A 26606-nucleotide genomic window follows, 5' to 3' on the forward strand; every position below is an offset into this window, starting at 1 on the left:
TAACTGTACTGATGAAGTTACAGAAGTGAACTTCCCTATGACCCTGTGGTTTCACTATTGGAATGATATGAAAAGAGAGAGCCAAAGCTGGCTGGTAGCTGTGACATGACATCAACGGGGAAGTCAAAGGAAAGATTTGTTTAACATGCTTTTGTTTACTTCTTAGAATAGTGATGACATTACATTAACACCACCAAAAAGTGAGTCACATGTAATTGCCACTTGGAGCTATCAGGATCTATATAAGCATTTTAGCTGTGGTCTTGGGAGACAGAAGGCGAAACCCTTTCTGCTGTAGCAAGGCTCCTTAGCAAGCTGGGCACTATGCAATACCTCCTACTTTGTGCTGCCATCCTCCTACCTGAGAGTCTTGCTTTTCCAGCACGAGAATCATGGGGCAACACAGCCTTTGAGAATGTAAAGGTATGTTACCAGAGGGACAATGTAACTGCATTATGAATAACCTGGTTTTTGATTCAGTTTCTACATTCCTTTTCTATCGGTTTATATTATCTTCTTATCTTACATTACCACAACAGTTTTTGCAGAGGTGACATAAAACAATTTAAACTTGCTGACTAGTTAGATAACTTACAAAAGGGACCAAGTTCCAACTGGTAAATAAAGGGGAGCATGTCATTTTTAAAACATCTAAAAAATATTATGTAGACTACATTGGAAGGCTGCGGATTTGAATGCTCAGTAAATTGTGTTTATTTAAAAGGATTTCTTGCTTACAGTGTTTCGCTGCTATTGCAATGCTTTTTATATATGCTAATCTATACTACAGAGAAAAACAGCACTTGCTAAACTGAAATGGGAAGAAAAAATACATCTGAAACTAGCCATGACTGCAGGACGATGAAACAATTCAATCAAATGTAACATGCAGTCACTAAAAGATCACAGATATTAATTTTTATTTTCCTTTTCTTCTTCCAGGCATATCTTGATAAATACTTTCCACTTTTTACAAAAACACAAAGCCTAAGCTTAGAAGACAGGATTAAAGAAATGCAGAGGTTTTTCCACCTGACTGTAACTGGAAAATTAAATGCAGAAACAGAAGAAACCATGAAACAGCCCAGATGTGGAGTCCCCGATATAGCAGACTACAAAACATTTCCTGGAAGTCCAAGATGGAAAAAGACACATTTGACTTACAAGTTAGTGATGTTTCAGGTTTTTGGGGAAGGGGTTGCTTCGTATTTAACTATGTGGGTTTCCTTCATACCCTAAATGACATTAATCTGTTTCCTTCTGCTCCCAGAATTTTCAATTATACACCTGATCTACCCCCAAAGAAAGTGGATGATGCAATTAGAAGGGCTTTTATGGTATGGAGTGATGTGACTCCACTGCAGTTCCGAAGAGTATTCAAGGGACATGCAGACATTGTGATTGGATTTGCGCATCGTGGTGAGAATACCTGTCATTTTTAAAATGCAATGGTCTATATTTGACTCAAAGCATGCATTTTTATAGCCTCAGCTTTAAGAAAGAACAAAGAGTTTGGAATTATTCTGAAGTCTGCATAAATTTTATCTTCTCTTTATCATGCCACCAAACTTGTATGTTATGATTCAGTTTTCCTCCTATGAAACCATTAGAAAATCCTTGCAGGGTTACAGCTGTGAAATGGAGGGAGAATTCAGCTCCAGAATGAGACACCTAAATTTAGATGTTCAAGGCTCTGTCTGCCTTGACAAATAGTGCAAAGTAATGGGAACAGATCTGTAGAGCAAACCAGCCGGTTCTGAAGATCCAGCCTCCACAGGCTGGATTCAGGCAGGTTCAGGCAGGTTTACTTTGGTCTAGATCTAGTCTGGTTCCCTGGACTAAACAGTCTTTGGCAGCTGGGGTGCATTAGGTTTGGCCATAGAGAGTATCTTCTAGCTGATTTTCTTCCAGAAGGAATACCATTGGTGCACTCCAAAATTGCACCAAGGTGCAAGCCAAAGTATGGTAAATGCGGATCAGTAGAGTCACTTCAGAAGCTCACTTGTGATCCAGACTAATACATGGATGTAGCCACAACTTGTGCCTGGCACCTAAACTGACTCAACTTAGCCAAACTAAATGCCTACTTTAAGGTTAGCTGACTTGTTCTCTAGATCCATTGACCATATTTGCTAGATCTCCATTGGCTGTAAGTGAAGATCAGACACCTGCCTTACAAGTAGATGACGGCATATAACCACTAAAGTGTCCCAAGCTCATGCTTCACTGATGGGAAGCATATTATGTTGCCATGAAGAGTCAACTAATGTGCCAGTCAAAGTGAGAAAGGATCCTGCAAGCTGGAATGGGTTTTAAGCCCTCGTCATGCACTAGGACTAGGTCTCTTCTGCCTCGACCATCCACCTGGTCTGAGGGAAAGGACACAAAATGGCATTTGAGTGCCCAAATACTCCTCAATCAAGTCAGAAGCTCACTAAGGGGTAGGGGAAAATTTTCAGAGCTGGTACAAACATACCATCCTGTCAGCTCTTGCACTCAAGGTAGGAAATGGTAACGTTCCACATGCACTGTGATAGAAGTAGGTAATAGACCATACTCCAAGGCTGGGGACAAATGAACTTAGCCCTTCAGGAACATGGTTATCTATCCCAAACCATTGTCTTCCACTAAAATCAGTAGAAGTGAGAATGGCTACAAGTAATGTTGCCCAGTACTTTCAATATTGAAAACATTCAGGTGCTTATAACGTTGTCAAGCATCAAGTAGTTATTCTGAAATAATACCTGATTGCTGCCTCAGAAACACATTTCTGACAAAGGCTCAGAAAAAATGTTCAGCTCTTTCTGAAACATGCAGCAGCCTGAATTATCAAATACAAGTTTTGAACTTGTTATGAATTGTGAGATTGTTTCCTAAGCCTTGCTCCTCATTTTTACAACCTTGCTGCTATCGTAGGATTTTTTTTTAAGGATTGGTAATGAACAAAACTAGCACAAACAAGCAACGTGCTTCAATTTGCTGAATTTAAACATTACAGCTGATGCCATCTGATGACATTTATTTCTTTTCAAATGCAGAGCATGGTGATGGATATCCTTTTGACGGAAGAGGTAACACACTAGCTCATGCGTTTGCACCTGGAGAAGGGCTTGGTGGAGATGCTCATTTTGATGATGATGAAAGGTGGTCAGAGTCCAATCGAGGTAAAACCCACATGTGTGTATGAAGGGGAAAGGCGAATATTGTATATGTTAGAAGAACACAGCCATAGGAAATGCTTTCCATAACTCTTCATGCTTCGGTACCATTTCAGTACCAACATTTCAGTTCTTTTCAACTACCTTTCAAAGTACTTGTGCTTCATTATCATTAGCAGCTACATAATGCCTGTTCTGTCCATATTTTAAAGCACTTTTCACAGGCTAAACAAGGACTATGAGCCTCTGCTTTCTACATAAATTATGAAAAGGTAAAATGACTTGCTTGTAGGAAGAAGGTTGACTAAAAGCAGAGTTGGAAAGAGACTCAAGGTCTCTAGATGCGTATGCAAGGGATCGGTAATGTTTTTATTAAAATATTATAGTTACATAAGAAAGTTCAGTAATAACTGATCAAAACTCCGAGGTTTCATTCCAAGGGAATGAAAGATGTAAATTCTCCTGCTACTTTGGTTCTTTGTATGCTAAAAAGAAATTCCATACCTTTAACATACTTTTCTATGCTTCTGTGCTGCAGAAGTTAATTTGTTTCTTGTTGCTGCTCACGAATTTGGCCATTCTTTGGGACTTGCTCATTCAAATGTCCGTGAAGCTCTGATGTACCCTATCTACTCATATGTGAACCCAGCAACCTTCAGACTTTCAGAGGACGATAAGCGAGGAATTCAGAAGTTATACGGTAAATTCATGATGAGATTTTATTTTCAAGATAAAATCTACTGGGGAACAGGTTTCACTACTCTCCCTGATTGCAAGGGCCTCATCAAATTACCGAAAAGAAAGAAGGGGAACAAACTTGGGAAAAACACATTCCTGTATACTCCGTCCACTATGTTCCTTCTGTAGTGTGTCCCCACTGCAACCAAGAGGTGACGGAGCAGCAGTGCAGCGGTCTGGCACACTGTCTTCCTGCACACCCACATATTGCCAAACAAATCCTGTGGACCTTGCTCTGCGAATGAGCTGTTTCACTGAGTGGGACTACCGGCAGGGAAATGAGAGATACTGTGCCACTTACCAAGTCAATGGGACAGTTCAGTGAAGGCAGAAACTATTCAGCAGTAGGAGTGGAACATAACCAGAATTGACCCCACAGGGTAAACTTTGCCAGGTTTGCTTTTCTTTAGGCACCACCTTGCTCAGAGCGTGCTAGAGGAACACTAGGAATAAAACACAGTTGTCTCCATTGTCCATTTCCAGTACAGTCTCTATATTTTGTGCTTCTTTCCCACAGGGAGAAAGTCGTCAAACTCTTGAAGAAAGTGCTTCAAAAAGACCAAAGAATTCGCATCTGGTTTTTCTGGTGTTCCAAAACAATTTTAATCCTCTAGCTAATTAAAGTGCTAAACTCCTGGACTGCACTTTCTTTCCCTGATTTTTTATATTGATTTATTTGCACTTTATACAATTTCACTTAACAATTAAAAAAAACCCCAAACTTGTACACTCTGTTGTCTAATGTTTTTTTTTTTTCTCACATTTCACTGGGGGATTAAATAACTCCTGCATGTGTGATAGACAGACAAATATCCTTCCAAATAGAGGAACAGGTACCTAAAGAGCCTATGTGCACTTACTGCTGGAGTCACAAACCCTGTTCCTGGCTTGCTTTCAGTTCCCATGCATGTCCTGGCCCTTCACAGTACCTCCTGCTGCCTCCTCAGAATCACAGTGTGCTTCCCAATCGGCTCACACATAGAGGACAAGGTCTCCACACTGCTTCCTTCAGCACGGGCTGGGATGCTTTCCTAAAGGGAAGAGCTTTTCAACTTTGTGCCCTCCCCGGCTTGCCAGAGAAGCAGGTTTAAGAAGTAGTGGACTAGGATTTCCATTGTGATATTCAAACAACTCTTGGGTATTTTGAAATTTAAAAAACCAACCAAACAGGAATTCTCCTTCTCTCCTTTGGAACACTAATCCCACATTGCCAGAAAACAAAAACAAGCACAGACAGGCATAACCCTAGAAAAACTAGGATCACCTCCTGGTTGCTGGAGCTGGTCAGTTGTCCAGAGGGCCTGAGCTGCTCTCTCCTGCAGGGTGGGATGCCTGTCTTCCTCCATAACTGAAGAGCTGAAATGACACGGGAAAATGCATCCATGTCTCTCAATCCCAGGAGAAAATGGCTATGCCTTCCTGGCTCCCTGAGCAAAGCATCACCTGAGAAACTTGAAAGCCTCCACTGGGCTCAGTCCTTGGAGAGGTTGGGAAGGATGTGATGAGAATAGCTTACTTTGCACACAGGCACTGGTCTACAAACACTAGAGCTTTTTTGCATATTTAACAGGATAAACTCTTATGGGATCAATGTTTTCTCTGTTAGGAGTTTTTTATGCTCCCTGATGAGGAGAGAAGGCTGCTTCTACCTCAACACATTTGCCAAATCTGCACAAAGTTCTAGTCTCTCAAAAGCTTGACAGCATTTCCCAGACTTTACCCAAAAGCCTTTTCCAGTTCAAGAGCTGCTGCCTGGTGATGCAAGGGCTCTGAGTCCACATAACAACTGGGAAAAAGTTTTGCCCAGCCCCAGGTTTGGTGCAGGACACCTGAGAGAATGAAGTCTGCTGATGGGCAACGTGAGGCACAAGAAAGTGGTGTCATCTTTTGCAATTCAAGGGCCGGGTGGAAAGGAGGAGAGGTAATTTTAACCTATCTGTACTCAGAAGACTCATGTCCTGCTCTCACAGCCACCAGACATATACATTTCCTAGGGTAGCATCTAAACACTACTACACTTCCCAAGGTAGGCCTAATTCCCAGTCAAGTTTCTGGGACCCAACTGATCTCTGGGGTTTGCTCCTCCTGGCTCCCTGGAGCTGGAAGGGATGTGAAACAAGTAAGGAATGAAGGTCAATTCCTCCCTGTCACATTGAAAAACTACCTTTTCATGCTTTCCTTCTGACCTCTTCTAATCATTCCCTTCCTAGCTGACACTTTACTTTCGAGGAACCGCAGCAGAAAAAGGATCTTCACCATCCATGGGATCGCCACTGCTCTGTTATTGCCTTGGAAGTGCCTCCAGCAATGGCAACACAGCAACCCTACAGCTACCTCCTCCATAAGGAGAGGGAGCAACCAGCTAAAGAGGGGAGGAGAGAGAATTAGAGGTCCTGACCTGCCAGATGGACAGCAGTTTATTCCACAAAGAATTCCTGTTAGTCCAGTCCATCTAACCTAGTATCTGCTGCAAGAAGCGGCATCAGATGGTGGGATGGCTGAAATAAGTCGCTGGCTGAGACATCCAGAATGTCAAGGATATGTAAGGATAGGGTATGAAGCATGGTTCCTTCAAGTTCTTCCCTCTCAGAAAGGTTTCTCACCTCTGGTAAGACAGAAGTTTGAAAACACTCCCATCAGTTACTAGGCATTTCTTCCACATTAAGCTCAAAGATGAAGTAGCTAGCGCTAAGTGGGTATGATTCTGAGAGCACGGGTGCCTTGAGGCATGAGAAAAACAGGAAGTCCCAGAATAGAGGGTCAGATCCCAGACTCCATTAAAGACTATGAAGAATAGGACTAGTGAGCTCCACGGCCTGGTGATGCTCAACCATCATGGGCCGACCTGAGGGGTCCTGGAAAGATGCAATGTTGACAGAAAGTACCCTGTTCTCTTGGCCAAAGTCCCCACAGGGAACATAGCACAAAACAGAGACACGCCATGCTCTTTACTGAGCTCAAGTCACTCGCTAGTGCTTCTTAAACAGAAAACAGACTAAAAGACAGACATCATCAGAGGAAAGACTGTGCAGAAACAACCATTCCTAAGGACGCATGGGACAAGCCATGCACCATGCTGGACGAGGCACCGTACTGACAAATGAGGAAGGCATCAGAACAAATACTTGACTGAAAGTAGCAGATCTGTTTTCTAGTGTACAATTAATTTCCATATGAACTGAGATGAATGGGATAAAATTCCAGAGGTGTATTCGTAGTAAGACTATCCTGACAATGGGACACATCTGGAAACAGCTTCTAACGAGCACATGAGCTGACTGGCCTGCAGCGGGGCCAACACAAGGTGGGAGTGAGGTAGTGAGGTGTCTTGAAGGAGGTATCTCCGAGAGGCAGTAGCACTCAGCTAGCATCTCCACAGCATGTGAAATAAAGTAGGAGCCAGGATTTTTGTCCTCAGAGAGGGCAAAGGTACCACTGATGAGCTGTCAGCAGCATCTTACCTCTTGCCGAGCTCCTCTTGTGCTTCCACTCGTATACAGGACCTTTCCATTGGGGAAAACGGCTGCCACCGGCACACCTCACCCTGCTTACTAGATGTGAACTATGCAATATCTGCCTCCATCTAGCGGTACAGCTCGGCAAACTGCAGTGGCTTTACACCCCATTGTAAAGTGCATCTTACCTGTCCACAAGCCCACAGTAGTTACTACTATACATCCCACCATTAGAAGAAATTAGGGACAAGAGCAAATTTAGCAAGGGTGCTGCTGCCTCTTCCATCTTCACTTTATTCTACTGCATTCTGTGTAAGTTTTTACATGCTCTCTCTAGTACATATTTGAGGATATCGAAGTGCATTATGTCACTTAAATAGCATCTGCTCCTGCCTCTTCCATCCAGAGGAAAAAATGGGTAATCACGTAGTATTTTGTTTTGGTAGGGCTTTGGATTTTTGTTTGCTTGTACTACTGTTCTTTTAAATAAAAATATATTTAAATGCAGCTTTTCTGCTCCAGATAGTACAACGAGCAGCAAATGAACTCTCAAATGTGTTAACATTTCTGATGGGTCCTTTGACCATCCGCATATAAAGGACAAGCTTTACTCCTGTTCTAAAAAAGTCATGGTTACTACCCTAGAGCTGCTATTATTGGGACTCACCCAGTCATTCAGGTATCCTGAGTCTACTCCATCAAACACGGAGTGATATTCTAAGAGGGCAAAGTCGATATACGCGTGATAGAATTGTGCACAAGAGGTGCACAGGACCGGTAGGAAAATTCTAGTTTTAATTCACACTACACTATTGATTCTACTTCATCTGCTGTCTAATAAAAGTTTAAGGCAAAATACACATTTGGATCATTTTAATTGTACCATGCATTAATTTTTCATTCTTTTAAGAAGTGTTTTTAAATATAATTGTCTTATATAAATTTATCTGTCCATATAGATGTATGTACGGATTAGATTTGATTAGTATAAATTGAAACTGTATCACAGGTTATTCTTCTGAATAAAAGCCCAGTGCTATGCTCTAGCCTTTTTTCATTATCCAGATTTTAAGTATTTATTATTTTATAAGATTTTGAAACAGTTTGTATATCCGAAGACATAAAAAAAAGTGACGAAGGTTGTCGTTTCCTGAGCCATCAGAAATACTGCAGGAAGAGTCCTCATCTCTCCTCATCTGCCTTTGCCAAATACAGTAGAAACAGCATTTTACTCAAAGCACTAGCAATTTCTACAGTTTAAATACACACCGTTTCAAGGTGAGCAGGGGGGACTTATAATTCCCCTTTTCTACTCTTAAGTCACTGCTTTTTCCTTTCACATTAATCTTTTTACATAACATCCCTCCTTCTTTTTAGATATTTTTAGATTTTTTTTAATTACTGTGTCCGTATTTTCTCCTCTTCTCCTTGGTGATTGTAACAGTGTTTGGCTGTGCTGGGGCAATGCACATTCAAACACAACCTCAGTCCTTTCTTTCAGTCTATCATTTCTCCTACCCAACAAGGGAGAATCATCTTTAATCCAGAGCTTCTCTGTGAAATGTGTGACATGATGTCCTTGTGATTAGTTTCCTCTAGAATCCTGGAAATGGAAACATTTAATTATACAAAGAAAGCCAGGAAGAAGGTTATACTGGGCATAAAGACACTTTCATTTATCTTTTAATTTATTCATTTCCCCAATGAACAGCCTACCAAAAAGAGAAACAATAGTAAAAAAATACAGACAGTGTATCAGGAATTAAGTGAGATGGCCGTTTTGACATTGCAAGGGTGGACAAAGAGTACTAAATAAAACATCTCACGGTAAGAAATACACTTTTGTTTCAAGTTCTCAGCTACAGGAAAATGGTCCTCCAACACATGAAATGACCTAAGTCCAGCTCTAAAGTTTATACAGCAGCCTGTAACTCTTCATTTTCTATATCTCCATGTCTGAGATCACAGAAATAAAAAATAGAGGTCATGCCATGAACAGTACATGCTCCCAGAGCTTTGTTTCATTTTGTAGTGAGGTATTTCTGCACACAGTGTTAACAGTGACATTCAGTGGAGCTTGTCTAATTTCACCACATGAGAATCCACTCCTGGTGCTGTAATATTCGTGACCCTTCACTTCCAAAAGGGCCATCATTCTTGAGGAAATTCCTTTTATTTTATAATCTGAGTACTTAAAGTTTATATGGTTCAAATACTGTCTGGACAAATTCATGGAGAAAAAAAATCCATTAAATGATTCCTCGTGAGTCCCTACCTCATGGACTTCCTGACCTACAAATTACTAAAAGCTAGTATGTTTTTCTTGGGAATTACTACTGCATGTTTGTCCTATTATTATATTCTTGTCTAGGTAGTCCTTATGGGAGACCAAACACTGAGCTACACAGGTATTTTTTTGATCCAGTATAGCCATTCTTATATTTGACTTTTTTTTTCCTTTCTATAGGATATGTCCTTAAATCCAACCTGCTTTTCCAAGCTTTGCAATCTGCCCAAGTGCGCTCTCTTACACTTCTTTTACAAGGTTATTTTGCCAACCCTATCTTCATCTGGCTATTTAATAACTATCTATCTCACTGCTTTCTGAATATTTCTCAGTTTTCTTTCTCATTTATATACAGTTCCATCCAGGGCCCTTTTTCCTTCTCAGATGAATAATAAAAATATATATTTCCCTTTACTGGCTGCTGTTCCTAAGAAAAACAAGGGTACTGCCCTTGGCACCCTGTCGCCTGTGATGCATTCAGATCCAGGGAAAACCCTGCCATCAGGCAGCTGAGCTCCCACCCCAGCTCTGTGCAGGAACTTGGCTTCACACAAAGCTTCACACAAAGCTTCAGCTTTTAATTCTATAATGGGGCTTAATTGCTACACACTCTAAATGAGGGCCAGCAATACCTGGTATTAACAGAGGAATAAGATCTCTGGAGAATAAATTTAATGACAGCAGCAGCAGCAATTCCAGCCTTAGCAATGTATATTAAAGCTGCCACAGATAAAAAGCTCACAGATATATGATGGGAAAGAACTGATGAGCTGCATACGTATGAACTATGGCCTGTCACAGTTCCGTCCTCTTGGCTTTTCCAATGTTAACTGGAAATGTCATCCAATTTGAAGATTCTTTTTTTTTTCTGTTTTTATAAAATCATACCTTCAACAAAACCCACCTCAAACAGGATGTTCTTAATGGTATCATAATTACGTTTTCAGTTTCAGCAATGTCAATCTGAAGTGGCTCCACTGATGTCAATGGAATTATTTTGGATTTATCTATAAAGGTAAAAATGTTAGAAAAGGACTACAGAAAATATTATCTGTTTTGATTATTGTTACAGCGGGAACCACCACAAGCCAGAGAACTACAGATAACCACTGTTTGTTGGAAAAGACTGAGGAAAATTATTTGGGGGTGGAAATTGTTACTGTTTTCTGTCAGCCCTAAAAATAAAGTTCACAGACAATAAAACAAGAAGCATAGAGAAAAGCAGCAGGATGCTCAGGGTTATATGAAAATATGGAAGCCCATTCACATCAGAAAAACAGAAACACTAGAGGTCTTCAGCCGGGCCACATGAAGGCATCTGACAGAGCTGATATACTGAGTGTAGTAAAAGATATTAATTTTTTCTTGTAACTCATAAAGTACTGCTCTGTTATGGGAGATTTTAAATGAAGAAGGATGTACTTTTTTTACACAGCAAGTAACTCAGTTGTGTAATTCACTAACATAGGATATTCATTGACTGTGGAGACCCAAATTCATATATGGATTCTGAAATGTTTAGACATATTTATGTAGCCTAACAGCTATTAAACACGAGGGCACGGTGGCAAATGGTGGCTCACTATCTTGTTGAATACCAAAGGAAGGATCAATCTACATCTACCCAGTTTTGCTAACATTGCAAATCGTGCTATAGGCAAAAGGAAACACCTTGTCTGCAAAGCCAGGAATTCTTAACTTAGCAGTTTAATCAAAGAATTACTATTATTCCAGATGTAAGTATTGCAGAAAAAAAGGGGAGAAGGCAGAGGGAAGAAAAAAAAGAGTACTAATACAGAAAAAGTCTCAATAATGATATAGCCAAAATTATTAGCACACTTCCTACTATTTACCCCTTTCTCTGCTGTTGTGCCCACGCTTCCCCAGCCCCTCTGCATCCTACAGTCCTTGGCGCCAGTCTCAGGGGAGTGTTACAGTGAGTCACCAGTGTCCCGAGTCTTTCCCAGGAGTTGATGTTGTTGATGGTTTCTCTCCCTTCACTCTAGAGCTCACCTTTTGTTGCACTAAACAAAACAAATTTTATTTTTAATAAACATTCCAGTTTTCTACTCAATCTGGTAAGTCCTCTCCCATTCATCAAAATCCTTTTTAACCTATAGGCCCCAGAAATTGATATATTCCAGCAGTCATTTATAATGTCAAATAAAAGGGTGAAAAAACCAGAAAAGCCCCATCAACGCCTCCTGCTCCTTTCTCAGACATCCTTATATATTTACATAAGGAGTGCATTAAACATTTTAGTTACTGCCTCACACTGGAAGATCATGTGCAACTAGTTATCTACCAAGACTTCTAAGTCCTTTTCAGAATCACTGTCTAGGGACACCATCCTGCCCTAAAGGCCATGTCAGGGTGAAAGGGATCTGTGGCATTACTATGGGCTTTCTCTAGATGGAGCTTTGCACTCAAAGCAGAGATATCTAGGAGCAAAGTAAGGTGGTGCCAAAAAGCAGGTTGCATTAAACACCAATGTACCCAGTTTGGGCATGAATCAAAGTTTTCTTTTACCAAGTAAACTATGCAAAAAACCTGCATAAAAGTAAATAGCAGTTTTATAAATCAAACCTTAAGTACCTATTCCCATTTCAAGCAGTAATTTAAAGAGTTGTAGCAGAAATATTGTCTTTGCAGCCATTATAATTCAAACACTGAAACTTGTAAACCTTTTATTATAGCCCATTTTCAAAATGCCTATGCCTAATGTAAGAAAGGTATTTCTAATTCTGGTAATTTGTGCTATCAGAGAGGTACAAACAGTGAATGTAATGTTATTCCCTGTAGATACTTTACTTCTAGGCTATGTCTATAAAATAGAAAAAATACCATTTTTGTAATTACTTCAAATATAATTGCAGGTGTCATATGATATAAATTAGAGATCCCTAAATCTTTCCCAACTGGAGTGTGCATTCACAAGCTGATGTGCACTCATGCATAGCCACAGATGCTTCAAGGTGTACCTTCTTCAGCATGGACTTATCCTTGAGCCACAATCCCTTCAGAGGTATACTGTTTTTCATCAACAGAGAAAAGAATAAATAAGAACATATATGCAATGTAGTAGAAAACCCATCGTATTTCAGGATACTAAACAACATTAAAATCAAAAAAAAGGAATAAAACTTGGTAGTCCTGACTCACTGAAGTAGACTGAAGAACACTGTCTTCATTACAATGCATTGTCACAGAGTGCTAGGCTCTAAATTAATAAAGTCTGAAGACAAGAATTCTTTGTAACTGATCTAGAAAGCTTGGCTATTTAAAAACAGAAACAATTACATATTTTACTAATCTGCAAACATTTTTATAGGAAGCAAAAGGACTGAAAAGCAAGCTTATTGGATAGGGTTGCGAACAGTTTGTACAATGTACAAAACAACTGACATGAGGATTTGTTATTCTTTTCAAATAGAATGTCTCCTAAAAAGATGAGATGAGAGATTTTAGTCACTCATATGGAAAAAACACATGTACTCTCCAAAAAATAATCTATCTGATAGGGGTCTCTCCATCTTTCTCTGTATACCATGTAATTTCTGTAAACAAACTCTAAATGTTACATCAGAAGATAATATATGACTGCTTTGAAAATGAATGGTATGATTGTATTATAACTTTAAAATAAGCAATTTTAATTATTCTTATTACCTCAACGGATGCAGTTTTTATTTAAATTTATTGCAGCAACGATTTTATTTAAATCAGATAAGGCAACTGTGATGCTATAAAAATAAACATTTGAATTGCATCCCTTTCCCATCAAATATGAACAACTTTTGTATATGCCTTGGATCTATGTCACTTTAAAATACTCAGTTGAGTTTGCTCCCAAGTATTTTTGGGATAATTTCATATGCTAGTTTACTGTCTTTCTTACAAGGTCTTTGTAAAGCAGGTTTCTTTTCAAGTCTGATAAAAAGATCATTTAAATCAGCTGGAGATTTTGGGTCCGGACAGTTTTTCCAGTGTCTCTTCCTTTTCTAGTCTCTTTTACTCCCTCTTTTATGTAAATATTTTCCCCAGGGCCATATATGTACACAGGTTATGGACATGTGTCCAAGGCTTGTTTGTCACATGTTTAGGAGCATATATGACACAACAGCAAATAAAGGTAAGCTTCTGGGCTGCGAGTAAGTCTCACTTCAGGTCTAGGTGACTAGGCAGAATGTGCATGCCTTCGTCATCGGTAGGTACACTGAACAAGGATGATTTATTGGCTGTGCATCAGGTAGTTTAAGGAGAAGCTGTATGGAAGAGCTTGGGATGGAAAAAAGGGAAGGAGTTTAGACCAAGACAGTCTAAGTAGCACTGCAACAAAATATCCATCTGCAGCCTTAGCATCAGGGCCTCATCTACACGTCTTTTAAATACTTGCAGGGATGGTGACTCCACCACTTCCCTGGGCAGCCTGTTCCAAGGCCTGATCACTCTTTCAGTAAAGAAATTTCTCCTAATGTCCAATCTAAACCTCCCTTGGCGCAACTTGAGGCCATAATCCCATTTGGAAATGACAAAATACTGATTCAAGGCAGCGGAGAGAAGATGAATAACAGAATCTACCCATTCTCCTCTTTTCTTCAAGGAAAGAAAGCATTTGCTTTTGTCAACAGGAAAGAACTGGGTTTCGTCTGCTCCTCAAGTGATCTAATACAGGGGCAAGGCAGCTGGTCTTTAAATGCCGAGGTAGCAATGGAAAAATAGAAACTTACTGCCATTCTCAGACAGCTTCAAAAGCAGAACTAAAGGGACAGAAGCACACAGAGCAAGTCTACCAGAGCTCTTAGCTGGTCTTATGCTATTATAGAGAAGTCACTGTAGACAGTGTCAGGAGACCATTTCTGAAGACATGCTGCATGCTTTGTGTGGAAGGGGAGTTCCAGGAGACAAGGTGTGTATTTTTTTCCCCAAGCTTTTCCGCAGATATCACTCCTGAACGCATTTGACTTCCATAAGGCTATTTTAAAGCATAAAGTTCATTATTCAGTCCTATTTATTCTCTTTAAGAAAGAAAGGATCCAGAAATGAACGGCAGAAGGCTTAATTAAACCTGTTATGTGTCTGTCAGGATAACACTATGGTAAGAAATCCACACGGACCATTTCAACTCTTCCTGTAGAAATCCTCATGTTTAGCAAAGAATTTAAGCACGTGCTTAATTTTAAGCACGTACATCATCCCTACAAAACTTCAAAAAGATCATGCAAATATTTTAAGAGGAAATATCTTGTTAGACTAGGGCCAAAGTTCTTAGCATCTTCCATCATTGAACTTAGTTGTATAAGATGAAGGTTTCTATAAACAACAAAATAATCACCACTACAGCTAAAATACAAATAACTTCATTTCTTCCAAAGCTGAAATTACATTAAAAGTTACAACTTGACTCAAAGTTTCATTTTTTCACCATTTTCAAGTTAAAAATATACATGTATTTCAGTTTAAAAACCCTTCTGAGCAAATATACTCCTTGCAACAGCAGCAGTCACACATGACCTGCAAAGGCCAGAATTAGGACTCAGGCGCTTTTGGTCTGATGATGCTGTAATAATGCAAAGGCAAACAAACAGGTCGATAAGAAAATCACGACACTTCCAGCAATGGACACCCCTTGCTACCAGAGTCACTCCATCTGGCTACACGCTTCCCTGCTACAGTCCCTCCTTTAACAAAAGACTCCTCTTGGCATCTGCTTGAATTGCATCAAAACAACATGATTTTAAAAGTTGTTTTTTGGGACCTCTCTATTTCCATACATACCTTTCCGATGCCCCTTCCAAAGGCAGGATGGACTCCCTGCCCTATTCAACACAAAAATACTTCTGGTCCAGAATTCCACTTCCAGGAACTAGAAGGAAAAGCATTTGCATATATTAGGCTCTTGTCAAATATCGTACAACAGTAAATCCTGCGAGGGAATAAGGCCAATTGCTCAGAAGGTGTGATTGGAAATACAGTTCCTAAAGGTTTAGCTACAAGTGTACTCTGAGCAACCTGACCCAGCAGAAGGTGTCCCTGCCCTCGGCAGGGGGGTTGGACTAGATGGCCTTTAAAGGTCCCTTCCAACCCAAACCATTCCATGACTCTATGATACCTGTATCAGGAGATTAGTCTACAAGGAGAAAAGAAACTCATTCTATTTCATGGGAGTACCAAGTAGAAACCATCTGAACAAAACAGAGACGGACAAACTCATCTCCCATTCTCATCAGTGTAAGTCCACAAAGCCTCCAATGACATCTATACGTGTTTTTCAGTTTAAAAACCTTTCTGATTCTCTCAACGTAAGAAAGGGCTGGATTTGCGGAATGGCAAAGTAGGTATGTGCAAGCGGTTGGAAACTGCATGTGGGAAACTGTGGCCCGGGGGTTTGATCCGAGTCCTGCATTCACTAAAGACAGAACCTTAACCTGGAGATCTCATTTTCTAAGAAAGATCTCACTCATAAATAGGTGACGAGATGGCAAGCAGAGTCTCCACAGCCGAACTACAAGTCAGATCCCTTCCTTCCGTAAGATAACACTACATCCTCAGTCTTCATTTACCTGAAACTCCTCGTGGAGCATGACACAAATTCATATTCATCTCAGGTTCACTGAATGATACTCTTCAATTAATCAACTAGTTATGAATAAAATGCAACCTGTCCTATATACAATGAACTTCTCCTGGCATGTACACCCGGTTTGCAGGTGTATCGCAAACATTGCACGCATTTCCCCCGAACAGCAACTTGGAATTATGCAGAAAATCATCCAAAAGCTTTACAGTGCAAATCACTGTTGACCGACGTAGTAACGTCTGTGATGCTTTCTGAGCAATGCCCAACTCAGGCTGTATTACAGGATGATCAGGGACATTTTTAAAAATGAAAGTATGACTACTTGCATTCTGATTTCTTTTCCCATTTCAGCTTGTTCTCGTCTTTCTTTTATAGTGTTGAAAACTGTTTAGCTGTGTATGGTTTAGAAGGAAACATGGATATTGTAATGCGATCAAGCATTTTCTTATGTTGTATATTCTGGAACTAACACAAGAAATCAAGGGTTTTCTCAGGTACAGAGGGTTGTAACTAAATCAACTCTTTGCACATTAATTTTTATTAGAAAACCATGGAGTAAAGCCAACAATACGCCTGAGGCTCTCACTTTTCTTGTCATTTCTTTCAGCTGGAGGTCAAATGGCCACCTGTTAGCCGTGCTCCCAAAATGGGAACAGAAACCTGAGGTTCAGAGCCCTAGAACAATCTATGATACCAGTTGTCAGGTTCTCTAACCAAGTGATTTATTTCAGGATGTTTTTCTTGTCTAAAAGATAAAATGTAGCAGAATTTTCTCAGAGCTAAATAATTTTCTCTGAGCTAAATAATTTTCTCAGACAGCCAATAACACGCAGCGATAAGATGAAGCGATGAAGCTCTGCCTCCCTACCTCATGTGTCCAAAGAAGAACAATGAAGCTGGTGAAAGGTCTAGAGAACAAGTCTCCCGGGGAACCGGGACTGTTTAGTCTGGAGAAAAGGAGGCTCAGGGGAGACCTTATCGCTCTCTACAACTACCTGAAGGGAGGTTGTAGCGAGGTGGGTGTTGGTCTCTTCTGCCAAGTAACAAGCGATAGGACGAGAGGAAATGGCCTCAAGTTGTGCCAAGGGAGGTTTAGGTTGGATATTAGGAAATATTGCTTCACCAAAAAGGTTACCAAGCATTGGAACAGGCTGCCCAGGGAAGTGGTTGAGTCACCATCCCTGCAGGTATTTAAAAGATGTGTAGATGCGCCACTCAGGGACATGGTTTAGTGGTGGACTTGGCAGTGTTAGGTTTACGGTTGGACTCGATGATCTTAAAGGTCTGTTCCAACCTAAATCATTCCGTGATTCTATGATTCTGATGATTATGGCCAAAGGACAGCATCAAGCTTAGTCTACAGAACCTGACAGCCCTGGCTGTTGCTAAGGAGGACAGCTACACAAAGATACTCTGTGCAGTAACCCATTCCTTTGGCAAAGCTTTGGATGGAGATGTTCCACAACGTGTGCCTGACAAAAGCTTTGCTGAAAGAAGCGACTCAAAACAGATCTTTGGTCTCTGAGGAGAAAGCATATTCCTCATTTTACCAAGGATGAATTAAATTCGTGAGCCTTTTTTTTGCAAAACTATCATCCACAAACACTTGGGACTTGAAAACTGTTTAGCAGATGCATCCTTTATATCAAAAGTAGAACTTTTACCGGCCTTATGATAATCAAAGTTTCAATTCACGTTTCATCATCAAAGCCTTAGGCCCAGATGAGCTTAGAGAGTTCATAGAGCTGAGTCTGCACTGCATGAAGGCAAGGAACCTTTCTTTTCCATGCTTTCAGCATTTGTTCTTCTGAGCCCAAGGAATGGAGAAACCTGATTTAAATACAGAAAGTAGAAGAGCAAGGCCTGGGAAGAGCAGGGAGGAAGATTGATGTATGTAAGCTGTTATCAAATAAGGGATGTTGGCAATGGAGAAAGGCAAAAGAATATCAGCTGGGCCAAGATACACCAAATTCAGAGAAGACTGGTCCAGGGGAGACTGGAATTAGCTGGAGGCTGGTCAACGGTAATGCCTGGCAGGTACCAGGTAAATGGAAGCTCAGATCACATGAGGAGTTGGCAGAAGGAATACTAAGTTTGGGAGGTGTTTGGGAGTGAAAGGAGAAGCCTGAACAGAAGAGACAGGGATGGCAGTGAAGATAAGGTGCAACAAGCCAGGCTTGGCAGAGACAACCTCAATTCTGGAATTTTTGAGTGCTTTAAGTGGTTTTTTTTTAAGGTAGCTGTTTTTTAAAAGAAATGTTGTACTGTGCTGGGCCTTCCATCAGCCCTGGCTCCCCCTGGTGATGTGGTGGCCGTGTCACAGCGGGCAGAACGTTGGTGGTGGCCCTGTCACAGGGGGTTGCTGGCACGGCCGCCCGGGACGGCTAGAGGAAGGGCTGCGCGGTGAGCCGGCCCAGACTGGAGGCGAGCAGGCGGGTGAGCGAGGGCTGAGGCGAGAGGGCGGGGAGGAGGGCAGGGAGGAGAGGGCAGGGCTGCTGGGCCCGGGCAGGGAGGCAGGGCTTGCCCGTGGCGCGACAGATGGCGGCTGCTCCTCCTTTGTCTTCCAGAGCCGGAGGCTCACACGAGGACAGGACCAGACCATGGCGCTCTCCCCTCCTCGGCCACACAGCCAGAGAGATTCGCTCCTGTCTACAGGAACACTAAGTTAAGGCATCAAGAGTCTGGCAGAGCCCTGGGCAGGGGTTGCCCACGGTGAGCCAGGGTGGCTGCTCCCTTTGGTTTTTATCCTGCTTTTTGCAGCCGCCAGCCCAGACAGGGACAGGACCAGACCATGGCGCACTCCCGGCCCCTCCCTCCGCAGCCACTCAGAGAGAGATTTCTGCAGCTGTCGACAAAGCCATTGACCTCAGGACAAGGAAGCACACACAGCCCCAGTCTGCACCGCGCCATGGTCCCACAGGCAGCTGGAGGCTCCCCACAGCCGTGGACAAGGGGAGCTCCGCGCCACCCGCCCTCTCCCTCTGAAACTCACCTTGAAATACAATTTTCTGATTCGTGAACCATTGGCTGGTTCTTCTGCTTTGTGTGGTCTTTTGGGCCTCTTCCTTATTGTCCTTATTACATTGAATTTCTAGATCTTTATTTATGTCTATAGATAAAAATAGAAGTATCTTTCTCTATAGACATACAGAAAGTGTTCCTGTATCCTCCTTATGGGAAGGAAGTGGGGAGCCCCTCAGAGGCTGCTCTGAGATCATGTGTGTATGATGCTTTCAAAACATGGAAGCCAGCCAATCACAGAGCAGTATGAAAACACGAGGGGTGTGAGCCAAGAGCCATCTCCTTGGCTCAGGGGGATGAGGCAGGAGGCAGAGGTCAGCCTGCGGTACACGGGCTCCAAGCAGACCTCACCAACGAGGTCATTTGTTGTCAAGTGCGCAACTGGGATGTTCTACACTCGGTCTCTGGGCATTTTCACCAGAGGCATCCAAGGAAAACATTTCACCCCCTGGCCTGTTTTCTCCTAGAAAACATCCATTAGCCATGGAATTCCCTATAGATTCACATAAAGATGCGTATGGATGCTATTCTGAATTTAGCGATTGTAAAATTACCATATAGTGCATCAAATCCAGAGCAGACTCTGTTACTAAAGATTTTTTCCCCAACATTTCATTATATAGATTTTTAAAACCCTCAGATTCTCAGAAAATCATCAGTCTAAGCCAATGATGGTAAGACAATACTGGTATCTTAATAGTATCTTGGTAACTTCCCCAAATCATGGTAGAATCTCAGTTTTGCCAAAGTAGCTAAGCCAGTGTTTTATGCTTCCAGAATTCCACTTCCAGGAACTAGAAGGAAAAGCATTTGCATATATTAGGCTCTTGTCAAATATCGTACAACAGTAAATCCTGCGAGGGAATAAGGCCAATTGCTCAGAAGGTGTGATTGGAAATACAGTTCCTAAAGGTTTAGCTACAAGTGTACTCTGAGCAACCTGACCCAGCAGAAGGTGTCCCTGCCCTCGGCAGGGGGGTTGGACTAGATGGCCTTTAAAGGTCCCTTCCAACCCAAACCATTCCATGACTCTATGATACCTGTATCAGGAGATTAGTCTACAAGGAGAAAAGAAACTCATTCTATTTCATGGGAGTATCAAGTAGAAACCATCTGAACAAAACAGAGACGGACAAACTCATCTCCCATTCTCATCAGTGTAAGTCCACAAAGCCTCCAATGACATCTATAAAAGTCATCCTGGATTTAATCCAGACAACGCAGAGTAAAATTTACCCCGTCCTACTGACAAGAAGAAACAACACTTCCGGAGGTTTTTATTCCATATTTTTTAAAGTCTTTACATAGAATTTTTTTGGTCCACTCAAACATATCTCAGTACAATCAAATGTGTCGTATTCCCTATCCTTCCCATTTTTTCATATTCCCTATCCTTTCCCATTTTCAGAATATACTGTAAATGAGTCTACCTCGGAGGGGAAACAAGAGAACTTCCACATAGACCTCACACTTCCATGTGAGCAGGAGACTGCGACTTACTAGAATTTCTCAAATTATGAAATGCATTCAGCAAAGAGCAAGTTTGACTGATTTTCGGTTTATTCATTAAAGCTTTGGTTTTCAGATGTGCTCAGCGTTTAGTCTTCTGCTTCAACTTAGGGAGACTTAGTTAAGGATGCTTAAGGTCTTTTTCCTTACTTTTTGCATAGAAAGCACTCTAACCTGAGGGTCCAAGACTCAGACTGAATTTTAGACATTCCCTTTTAAAATCCTATTCTTACGATAACGTAGGGTTTTTTACAAACTGCATTGCTTCTGGCTAATTAGGCATAAAGATGTTCGTAACTTTCTAGAACTGTGTTTATTTTTGCAGTTTTTTCTTCTTTAAAAATGAGGTCACTATTAACAATCTCTGTTTTGATTAACAGAAGATCTCATAAACACAATATTTCATAAAGACAAGACTTTTAGTTTTTAATATTAAGGAATGCCATGCAGTGCAGAATATTATCTCAACCAACCACTAGTGCCAAGTACCCTGGCTGATGTGTTTGAGTAAGTGGTAAATTCATTCCTCTGATGCAATTACATTTGCATGAATATTTGCATTTTCATCTTTTAAAAAAGTGTATTTCCAGGTTCATCTCAGAGAATGTTCTGTAACAGGGAGAAGTTTTTCCACTACTGAGAATTACTTCTGAAAATCAAGATCTGATGTAATATAGCAGACTGCAGCTGTGTTCATATCTATTGCTATGAGCTCCCTCTCCTTCTGTCTGCATAGACATACATCTATACCCAAGTCTGAATCAGACTGCAGAAGCCAGCTGGGGTTAGCCTTAATCAGCACTAGGACAGATATGCCCAAGTGGTACCTGCCAAATGCTGAAGGAAGCAACATTGTCCATGCCAAATACATAAATCTCCCTGGTCCAGGACAGTGTGAAACCGATAGACGGCTGCACCAAGGGCTGTGCCATTAAGGTCCTGTAATGGATTTTGTCAGAATAGTTGTTTCGTCATCCCGTCAAACTGGTCAGGCTGCAAAATCAACTACTCACTTCTGGATCACTGAAATTCACCTGAAGTTCCAATTAGGTTTTTTTGTTGTTTGGTTTGGTTTTTTTTTACTATTTCCTGGTTTACAGCATTACGAACATTTGTGGTGTCACCTCTGTAAGGTGGCTGCATTGCACTCAGCCAACAGCCTCCTCTTTCTGTCACAGCACAACAGCCAGAAGTTAGCTATCTTGCTGAGCATCTTAAACTCCCACTCACTAAAGTATCTGTGCACTTTCACTGGAAACTGAAGAGTCAAAAAGACCGCTACACTTAATTTTCACAAAGCATTTTGAGCTGTGTGGAAAAACTGCTGTATAAGAGGAAAGCACTCTATTTTTACCATTTAAATTACCTGTTCAAATCAGGTCAATTATGACTGGAAGTTTTTTCCTCTGACAACCACTACCACTATATGAGAAGCAGGTAGTTGTTGCAGTCAGTTTCTTACTCATCAGAGTGCAAGACAACACGAAAAAGCAGCACTAAGCAGGTATGCTTCCCACATTCCTGACCATACATACCCCAGACTCCCGAGCACCCTCCGTAGCAGGCTCTATGCTTTACCAGATCCCTGGTTGAAAGGGTGCATGCCTCAGGACCTGCATGCAAAACTATGTGCCAGGCACAGCATCCACAGAAATACAACATTATGCAGTCTTAGTACAGAATTTACTATAGGAGCTAGTATAGTAGAGTTTGTAGAACAGAAAAGTCATCAGGAGGTTCACACTTACAGCGAGTACAATACAGTGATAAAAAATCTATTGTATAGATTGGAAAATTTAAAGCTGCCCAGGAATAGAAAGTTCATAGAGTTAAAGGCTTTTCAAACCACCATGTATACAGATCTTTCTGACTGACATACTTGAATTATGGTTGATTTTCATTACATTTGTTCACTTCTGGGTCAATACTGAGCTCAAGGAAATGCCAGTATTCATTCATAGGGTGCTGATGCTTCATGTGGGCACTGCTGCTTAACAAAATATGGCTAACCCTGGTAGTGCTAATATAATTTAGAACTCGTTGCCAAGAAGCATGAACTAAAGCTACCCTTGCCAGTATTTCAGCAAAACATGTTGCATGTTCCTGTCTTTTCCTGATTAGAAATACTGTGCTGTTAGCTAGCAGTGTTGCTTTAACTCTGATGTCTAAGAATATAAAAATGACATGATCTGTAAAACAAGTGTCTTCTATTGTGCTTGGAATAAGACATTTTGGGGTGGGGAATAAAAACTCTTTTACAAGTTGGATCCATACGTAGCAGACACCTAAGTACAGGCTGGGAATGACTGTTATTCTAAACTATACTAATAGTTTGGAATATTCTATACTAATAGTTTAGAACTATTCTATACTAAATTAATATTCCTCAAACACCTTAAGAGAGGAAGATAGCTGATGAAGTATGTCAACTAGGAGAGATGACAGGCTTATAGAAATGAATTTATGTGGAACGACAATGGGTTAATAGTTGATGAGATGTACGGAAAACTACAGCAGTCATAAAACTTTTACTGAGTAAATACTGAGTCCACAGTTTTCAGTGCTGAGTGGAATTTGTAGTTCTGGTTCCCAGGTTTGCCTTTGTAGGTCTTTCCTGAGGATCAGGTTTCAGATGTGAATAAAAAGAGTTTTCCTTGTTCCAGCTGGGTGTTTCTGGTTTTTGTTGATCACCTTTTTGAGTTAACCCTGCCCTGGAGCTGTGGAATAAAAAGAGTTTTCTTTGTTCCAACTGAGTGTTTCTGGTTTTTATTGATTATCTTTGTGAGTTAACCCTGCTCTGGAGCTGTTTGGTTTCACCTGCACCATCTCCACAAAGCCATTTTAATGTCTCATGGACAAAATGGATCTGAGATGCTCATGTTTAAGATCCATGGATTTTGACAATTCCATTGCGGGACTTTCATTTTAATACTTGTGCGAATGTCCTAGCAGTTATACATCTACCTCACCAACATAAGAACAACTTTCACCAATCAAGGACATTCCTCTAAGAGGTCAGATTGTACCTTTGAATGAACTGCTAGAATGTCAGGGTCATGAGTGCGCTAGTCAGCCTTAACTGATAATAATAAGCCCTGACCAACCTCACCTGGGACCTCCATCCACATGCCCTCTGCTCATTCATCCCGGAGCTCTGTTTCAACTCTGACCTGAGCCTTCAGTCCCTGCCTGAGCTGCACCATAGCTGTGCCTGTCCCCAGCCTGGTCTCCAGCTGCCCTGACTTAGTGACTGGTTTTCCTTGAGGGACTCCAGATTGACAAAGGTGGTAGCCTTATATCCTGTCCCCTGGATTGACATTGGACCTATGCCATAGCCTTGTCTCTGAGCAATCTCCTGCTGTTGCCTCCCAGCTGGACTCCCTGCATCGGCTCATCACTTTGACTTGTCCGGGACTGCTGCTGGACCCTGCCACTATCACCATCCCGCCCTGCTCAGGTCCTGTGGGACTGTGCCCTGGTTGGTGAGCTCCTGTGGTCACCCTCAGCCTCCAGCTCATCCGCACCATGGGGTAGCCCCATTCTTGCTGCTCCCTGACACTGAATATCGCATACAAAATTAGGAAAAAAGAAAAAAAACCCTCACCAATCCTATTTTTATGTGGGAATCTATATGGTAAATCATTAATTACACCATGTACCAAAAGGAGATGATCACTTCCACTAAATTTTCCCAGAATGTTTCCTTCTCAGCATACGAACAACTCCCAGCCACCTCCAGATACATTGTCAGAAATTCACCTCCCACAGAACAATAAACACCAAATGGAACAAGATCATGCCAAAACAATCAACACAAGTCCTTCCAACACCTCTGCCTTTACACAGTAAAGAGCCTGTACTATTTTGCAACACGTCTCAGTTCCTGCTAACTCATCACTTCTACAGGAGTTGCGTAGCTAGCTCTCACAAGCCTACGACTTCTCTTTGTTCCATGTATCTTAACTACTCTTTTCGTGCAGATACACAAGTTGAGCAATGTTAATTAGGCTGTTCCAAAATAAATTGCTTCCAGGCCGTTCTAAGCCTGGTGTTCACAGGAGTTGTGAAAGAGCTGAAGGACTTTTGGACTTGATGATCTTGGAGGTCTTTTCCAACCTTAATGATTGTATGACTTACATAATTAATATCTTTATCCTCTAAATATATGTTAATAAAAATATTCTTTCTCACTATAAGCTTTGCCTCTATAACCAAACAGAGGCCCTTATACTTAGTAACATATGGATTACTAGTATTTCTAAGCTTTACTGGAGTTAGGCTAGCTGCAGATATTACTCCTACTGCCATCATAAAGAAAAGCTTTGGAGGATCATCTCAGAAAATTCACAGGAAAAAGATGCACGTTGGTCTTCAGGTACCTTAGTGATGAGAACCGCACAGGAAGCAATGTAGAACAAAGGCATAAGAAAATGCCAGAAGCGTAACACACGCACCTATTTTCAATGAATGCAAACTATGGGGCCTAATTAGGCTAGAACAAAAAAAAATCAAAATCTTTATTTAGCATTTTAGTTTACTACTTGCTTGCTGAGACTTACAGAGCAAATGCAATTCTGTCATTAGGGGAGGGAACTAGGTTTCACACAGTACCCAAGTACAGTTTCACAGCCACTTTCCCTCTCAGGCCACTTTCCCTCTCTGGCTCAGATGCATTGCTTGACATGGAAACATCATTGTGCTGCAGTGAACATAAATGTAGTAATATGTGTTAAATATTCTACTGCGGCTTTGATGATGATCCTACAATTATCCACACTAAAAGTATTTCTCTCTAACTTATTAGAAAGCAATTTGTAGCAGTGCGTAGTTTTCCTTCCTTTGATAAATAATTTTCAAGTTGTTTTTACTCTTAAGAACATATCAATAAATTCCCTTTGAAAAATAAATTTCTAACATCAACTTCATGTTCGAAGTACACAAGAAAAATTTGAAAGAACTGAACATGGTTGTTACCTTTCACTTTTCCCTATCACCTTCGTAGTTGGTTTCACAATTTTCCAAGTACATGGGAAAATTCCAGATTACCTCTACGGCATTAGCTCTGGTGACTTAACAGCATAAAACACAACCAGACTGTATGATAGTCGGCACCATTTAAACGGACTGCGAACAGTACAACAGCTACAGCCTGTAGCAAGCTCTTAGGAAGACGTGCGCTGTGAGCTGCAAATGGAGAACATTAATAACCAGATACTATTCAGACAGATGTTACTAACAAGGAGAATAAATCCTCACTGTTGAGGCTCTGGTGGGAGATACTAAATTGGTGTTCAGAAAATGTGCTGGCTTACATTAATAATTGCCAGCGTTGTTTGCAGGCAGCTCGCCTAGTGCGTGACCCCCGTTTCCACGGGTGCTCACGGACCCACCAGAGCGCTCCGCGGGTATCACTCCCTGTGCACGTTGCGAAGCACGGGCTTCCCTCCACTTACTAGTCCCTCCCTACGAACACCACAACGCTTTGCCGCCCAGCCTGCTGTAAAACCGGCGGCAGAGAGCGGGGCCCCGGCGGCAGAGAGCGGGGCCCCGGCGGCAGAGAGCGGGGCCCCGGCGGCAGAGAGCGGGGCCCCGGCGGCAGAGAGCGGGGCCCCGGCGGCAGAGAGCGGGGCCCCGGCGGCAGAGAGCGGGGCCCCGGCGGCAGAGAGCGGGGCCCCGGCGGCAGAGAGCGGGGCCCCGGCAGGGCATCCCCCGCGGAGGAGTGGGCTGAGGCCGTACCGCGGGCGACTTCGCCCGCATCAGGCCGCGCCGCCGGCCCCGGCCCGCGCTGAGGCGGCCGCACCGCGCGGGGGCGGAGGGCCACGGCTGCCGCCGCCAGCGCCGTGCGGTCGGGAGGAGCG

At 41.8% G+C, this 26606-nt stretch overlaps 1 protein-coding gene across 1 annotated transcript; it reads left to right on the forward strand.

Moving 5' to 3' along the window:
- The first annotated feature begins 324 nt into the window (after positions 1–324).
- Positions 325–26537, forward strand: MMP7 (matrix metallopeptidase 7). The gene is made up of 6 exons (XM_075143522.1): positions 325–423; positions 943–1166; positions 1271–1419; positions 3039–3164; positions 3697–3858; positions 26242–26537. The coding sequence occupies exons 1-6, from the start codon at positions 325–327 to the stop codon at positions 26535–26537; spliced, it is 1056 nt and encodes a 351-aa protein (XP_074999623.1).
- The last annotated feature ends 69 nt before the right edge of the window (positions 26538–26606 follow it).

This window comes from Calonectris borealis, chromosome 1 (assembly GCF_964195595.1).
Source record: "Calonectris borealis chromosome 1, bCalBor7.hap1.2, whole genome shotgun sequence".
NCBI lineage: Eukaryota > Metazoa > Chordata > Aves > Procellariiformes > Procellariidae > Calonectris > Calonectris borealis.